Raw genomic sequence first — 6,000 nt, 5'->3', positions numbered from 1 at the left:
CCACATTTTTAGTCTTTATTTTTTAAGTAAAGAAATTCCATTGAATCAAAGATAACAAAATTACAGTTTTTTTTGTAATGATCTTTGTTTACCACCACACAGAATCAAAGTAGAATCAAAAGTAATATGAGAACATAAAGTGATCAAGGACACAATTGTTTAGTATAACTTCTTGATAAAGGTAAATATCCTCATATTTAGAAAAAATTGCATTGCTAGTTGCAAATCTTAAACACCTCAGTGCTGAAGGATCCTATATTTCCCCCCAAAGATCCAACAGCATGGAGGCTTTCAGAACACAAACTCAAAAATACAGTATTTTCAGGGTAGCATTTTAAGATTCAGAAAACCAAACAAAACCAAAACAAACCAGAATTAGGAATGTGAAAGTCATGGTTCTCAAAAATCAATCTGGAAGCAGATCTGCCAACATAAGTTGTGGCTGATGAGTCTAACCAGGAAACGGAGAGATGCGAATCGGCTCCACCCTTCCCACCCCCTCCCCCCACCCCTGGCATCACTAAGGCAGCTGCAGTGGCAGAAGTCAAAAGCTCAGGTACAGTGAAGGTCTTCCTGAGGCAGTGGGAGAGACCCAGGTCGTCTGGAACTGGTGTGGAGGGGTGACAGGGTTCTACATGGATTTGTGCTTTAGGAAAACTAAAGAGGCCAAAATGAAACCTGAACAAAACCTAACTTCTATGCCCAGGAACTTCGTCCACCCACATGAACAGCCTGGGAGAGAAGTGGTTGGTGCTGAAACCAAGAGGGTTGGCAATTATTCTAGGTGACTCTTGGCTGCTCAATGTGGATGGTCTGGAAGAAGAATGCCCATTGAGACAAAGAGTATTTCTGCAGGTGCTATAAGTGGACGGTCCCCAACTTATGGCAATAGTGCATTTTTTTGGCTAATGGGGACCAAAATGAGAAGAAGGTAGGTTTTGTAGATTTCGTTACTAATTGATAGGAGTTTAGTTTAAAAGCTGAGAACTTCATGAAACTCAGAAGGTTAAAACTTAATCCACCAGTTAGAAATTAACTTCAGCTTATTCATTAGAGATACATGAAAGCTTTACCCACATACATGCTGGGAAAAACAGTTCAGAGAACACGGGGGGCTGACTCTTCCAAAATGAGCAGCTATCTACTTTCTGGAGTCTCAGAAGGGCTGGCAAATTGGATTCTGCAGCCTGCTTCCCAGGACCACTACGAGAGGATGCCTGGGCTACAGCATCTGGATGCAGTAGCAGCAGCAACACAGGCAAGAGAAAGCAGCCTTTGCTTTAGATGGCATTCCAGTTCTCTCTGCCTGCAGAGGCCAGTTCCCCTTTTCTTAACTTCAGATACAATTTGGCAAAAGCAATCCTACTTTATAAAGACGGGGGCACTTACCTCTGCTTAAATAACAGAGGTAGAAGAAAACCTTTCTCTCAATCACCTGGCCTCTAAATGCCACGAGCAGGCCACTTTTCATGGCTTTTTGAAGCATCCAAGTAATCCAAAGCAGCTTTGAACAACACAATAAGGCCAAGAAGGAAAGAAAGGTGCTGGAGATGAGGCATTTGGCTAGTCTGGATCTCTCATATTGTTGGGGATTGGGGGCGGATAAAGTGACAAGGAGTCTACCGGCCACTTAAGGAAATTCTCCAATTTTGCTGTGACTTTGCTTCAAAATTTCACAGTGGAAAAATTCAAATTATAATGCCACAATATTGTTGTAATACCAGGGGATTTTCTAGAGGCAAGTTAAGGCTTTCTGGGCAAAGAAAACAATTCTAGGTGATAGTGTGACAGAATGCTGCAGTGAAATGCTTCTTAGTAACTCTCCTGTCCTGCCTAAAGGACAAAGACCTGTGGGTTTCTTCAACTTGACGTGATGTTTCAGTGATCTTTATTTTAGCTCTAAGTCAGAATCAATGCCACAGGAAAAGAAAAGCCTCTCACATCTCAGACAGCTGCTTGCCTGGCAAACACAAACAAGAACACATGTATTGTTTCCCTGGAGCTGGCAAAAGAGATCTCAAGTCACACAGTTACAAAGAGAGCTCTCATTCAGATGCCAGGCATATAAGCTCAGCTACCCAGAAAGTTTAGCTTTAATGAAGACTGTAGTTTTAGAATAAAAGCCTGAGCAGGAAGGATTTCTGCCCTGGGAATTCTTAATGCTCTGCCTTAGTCACACTGAAGGATGAAGATATTCTCATTCCACTGGCCAGCACCTGCCACAGTCACAAGACCACCCTTAGAACAGCAAGGATACTGCGATAACGACGGAGACTCTGAAGAGAAGCCAGTCAAAAACACAGGGCTTTGGACAATACCAAGGGTCATCACCAGGAAAGGCTCAATACAGAACTCTCTCTCTCTGAGCCCCCTCAAAATGAGCCTTAAGCCTTGCCATAGTTGTTTCCACCTGCAAGCGCTGCAGAAGCCAAGTTCAGGCAAATGTTCAGCAGTGTTCAGGCAAACGATATATAGATAGATGAAGTGGACTTAGAGAGGTCTAAGGTGAGGAAACAGACTCAGAGAGGTGAAGTGCCTTGCCCATTGTCCAATGTGAAGTAGAGACAGGGTAAGAACCCAGGCCTCTCGGGCCCTGGTTCAATAACACATGTCAATAAAGGAACACTCCTCTTTCAGGCATATTTTCATCTTTATGGTAGGGCATACAGTTCCCTGTAGGTGTAAAACACTGCAGAGAGGTTAACAGCAAACAATTTTCTAGCCTCATTCTGCTCTGAAATCATTGATGCAAACTCACAGCAGGAAAGATAAGTTTTCTTCAAGGCTGTTAAACTCTCTTCTAACATAAATGCATTAAAGAGACTTGACACCGTTTTTTAAGTCAGATAATCCTAATGTGACTGAGAGCACTCATCATCAATGTCTTCAAATTATGTAGGAGGCAGGGAGTACAAGAGGAGAAATGTGGGTGCTTTTTCTCCCTTGGTTTTAACAAGTTATTCCTGCAACAGAATTGGCTGGATCTATGCAATTTATTACCTTAATTTGATTTTAAAATATAACATTCAAACACTCTTTAAAAATTCAGCCTTTTTTTAGCCCCGATAATAGGACCTCAATAGCAAGAAGAGCATTCACATTATCATCAGAAATGAATGACTGGGAAGAAAAGCAAGGAAGCCCGGAGAAGGAAAAAAGATGACCTACATATAAAATGCCACTGCCTCATTTATTAGGCAAGTTTGCATCTCTGTAAATTCAATGCCTCTGTGCTCTCATTCAGGGACAAACAAGAATTGTCCTGTAAGCCAGCCACAGACAGTCACATTCTCATTTCCATGCCTGAGAGCCTAAAGCTTGAACAAAGGGCTTCAGTTGATTTCATGTGAGCCAAAATGGAATGTAAGTGCCATTCAGAGTCACACACTAAAAAGATTTCAGCTGGGACATGGCCCTCACAGTCTTGGGGGGGTAAATTCCGGTTCTGCGGCAATAAAGGCTATGTCCTCAGCCCTGCCTCTCCTCCATGGGAGTCACCAGGACCGCCCTGCAGACAACGCTGCAAGCACTGCCCCCTCCATTTGTGTGACAACAGGACTCTCTCTTCTCCTTCTGAATGGGGATGGTACCTGGCCCGCTACTTTGTCAGAAGAGATCAAGAGTTGTGGCCTCATGCAAATGAAAGGAGCCTTTCACTTCTTGGGATCGTGATTCAATCCTATAAAGTTATTGCTTGGTTTACCTATTTTCACAAAAAGTTTTGAGAAATGAAGGCAGTAGCAGGAAATATGACTATTTCTAGATTACAGCTATGGTTGAGTGGAGGGAAAGTAACAGAGGAGAGGGACTAGCTTCCAAATTGATGGGTAGATAAAACAGTGCCAATCTGTGCTAGAAGAACATGAAAGAAAATGCATTAGAGAAATAACAACTTGGGGGAAAAGCCACAATGATAGAATTTGATAAGCATGAGAAATTATACCAAAGCTGAGCTGAGACCACAGAAAACTCAATCTTTTGAAATAATGGCTGTTTTTGATATGATTAGGATGATCTAGTGATTGTCAGAAAACAGCTTCTTCAGGTCACAGATGTTACTGTCACAGTCACTCAGACCAATGCCCAAATTATATGCACCTGTGGCCATAAGGACTGACATTCAGGTGATCAGTGTTTCCATCCATCCCTTATACACCCACACAGGTCCACTGTTTACATTTTAGTCTGTCCTGGAGTCACAGGAGATGAATCAGGGAAAAAAATTTTTTTAATATCTAGGCGACTTCACTCATAGTTCTGTTTAGTTCTAGATAGCAACTGCTGATTTTTCCAAGTGCAGGGTCTTTAGATATTCAAGTCCCACAGGATTAGAGAAAAGGAGTACTTGAAACCAAGAGTGACATTTTCAGGTGAGAAGACACACTTTGGAAAGATCTATCCAACGGACCACAAATATAGGCTATTACGTTAAAAATATGGTTTCAAAATAACAACCTCTTCGGTTAGAAATATCTTTCTCCAAGCTCAGATCCAACTTTTGAATTGTTTGGTATCAAAAGCCAGAGTTACAGAGACCTGGGTTAAAAAAATAAAAATTACAGTTGAGTGCTTTATTAAAAAAGACCCCAAAACCTCTTTATGTGAAATGAGGGACAAAAAAAGAAAGGCAAATGATGACATCTACAAGCTTAGACTGGGACAACAGCTCCCAGGTTCCCCTGGGGGAACGTTCTCTCAACCTCAGTAAACTGAGTTTGTCATTGAACTTTAGAACTGGTAGTGATCTCGGCAGTCTACCTGGACTGAGTCCCAAGGGACTTTTCCAGGGTCATATAGCCAGTGATGAGCAGAGCCAGGGTGCAGCGCAGATGCTCACTTCTACCTAGGGCCATTTCTGAGACATCACAATTCAATCACACAGGGCAGCTACACGACAGGCTTTGCTGCTTTGGAGGCCCCTGAGAATTAAGGGACACCTCCAACTATGAATTTTTTTTAAAAAAGAGCTACCAAAATGTTTCTAGTGTAAAGGCGCCATAGGACAGTATTTCCCAAATTTGCCTGATGATGAGAATCACCTGAGGCACTTATCAAAAATCAAAATCCCCAGACCCCTTCCCAGCCCCACTGAATCAGCCTCTCTAAGCAGAGGGACCTGAGAGGCTGAATTTTTAACAAGTGCCCCACGTAACTCTCAGCAGCAGCAAAGTGTGGGGAAATTGTCTTCGAAAATAGTGAGGAAGAAACTTGGCTTGTGCCTCAAAGGAATTTCCGTTGACACTTAAAGGTCCATACTCCGGCCTTGGGAGGCCCAGGTCCTCAGGCTCCCAAGCTGAGTTGTGACTCCAGCATTGGCCTAGAATGGTGAGCTCTTTTCAGTGTCTACATAAGGACACATACAACCACCACAAAGTAACATACATCCTTCACGGTTCTCAGGGAAAAGCCTTTGATTGGCAAAGCAAAACTGCTGTTCAGATACATTTTTAATAGGGAAACTAGATATAATTGGCTTGAAAGCAACCAGACACTGAAACCGGACAGGTGGATGAGAACCCTGTCGCTTGTCATCATGGCTAACAATGCAACGGAGAAAACCAATAACTAAGCACAAAAATGGCCTGGAGCTCCCAGGGATAGCCGCATCCTTAGAAACAGGTGTGCATGGTGGGTGCCCCGTGTGGGTGGCCCCCCCCCCCGCTGATGGTGTGAGGTCAGATCCAGGTCACTAAGGGAGATGGGAGACCTGAAACAGCAGGTGAGGTTCCAGAGGAGGGCCACTGGAGCGTGCCTGAGTCCGGAGGCCTCACTCTGGGTCAGCCTCCACCTGCTCCGTGTCGGAGCACTGCAACTTGTTACGTTCCCACTGGCAAATGGCGTTGGCGTACTCCACCACCAGCTTGTCCATCCATGTCAGGGGCTCAGGGAACAGCACAGAGCCCTCAAAGAAGCCGAGGTGGCCCCCATGCAGAGGCAGCACAAACATGACGTTCTCCCGTTTCTCTGTAGGGAAAAGGCAGCTGAGTTACTGTACTCCAG

The 6,000-nt window shown here is 43.8% G+C and overlaps 1 protein-coding gene across 2 annotated transcripts in view; it reads right to left on the bottom strand.

Annotated features, from left to right (window-relative positions):
- The window catches only part of ABHD2 (abhydrolase domain containing 2), a 107,080-nt gene continuing 101,080 nt past the window's right edge, over positions 1-6,000 (bottom strand). The window contains exon 11 of one of the 2 annotated variants that reach the window (XM_008566716.1): positions 1-5,964. In XM_008566716.1, coding sequence (XP_008564938.1) covers positions 5,768-5,964 — 197 coding nt within the window. In that variant the 3' untranslated portion in view covers positions 1-5,767. The remainder of the gene's footprint in view (positions 5,965-6,000) is intronic. The other variant, XM_008566717.1, reaches the window with a different exon arrangement.

This window comes from Galeopterus variegatus, unplaced genomic scaffold (assembly GCF_000696425.1).
Source record: "Galeopterus variegatus unplaced genomic scaffold, G_variegatus-3.0.2 Scaffold266, whole genome shotgun sequence".
NCBI lineage: Eukaryota > Metazoa > Chordata > Mammalia > Dermoptera > Cynocephalidae > Galeopterus > Galeopterus variegatus.
The sequence above is the reverse complement of the archived record's forward strand: the minus strand, read 5'-3'. Positions and strand labels throughout refer to the sequence as shown.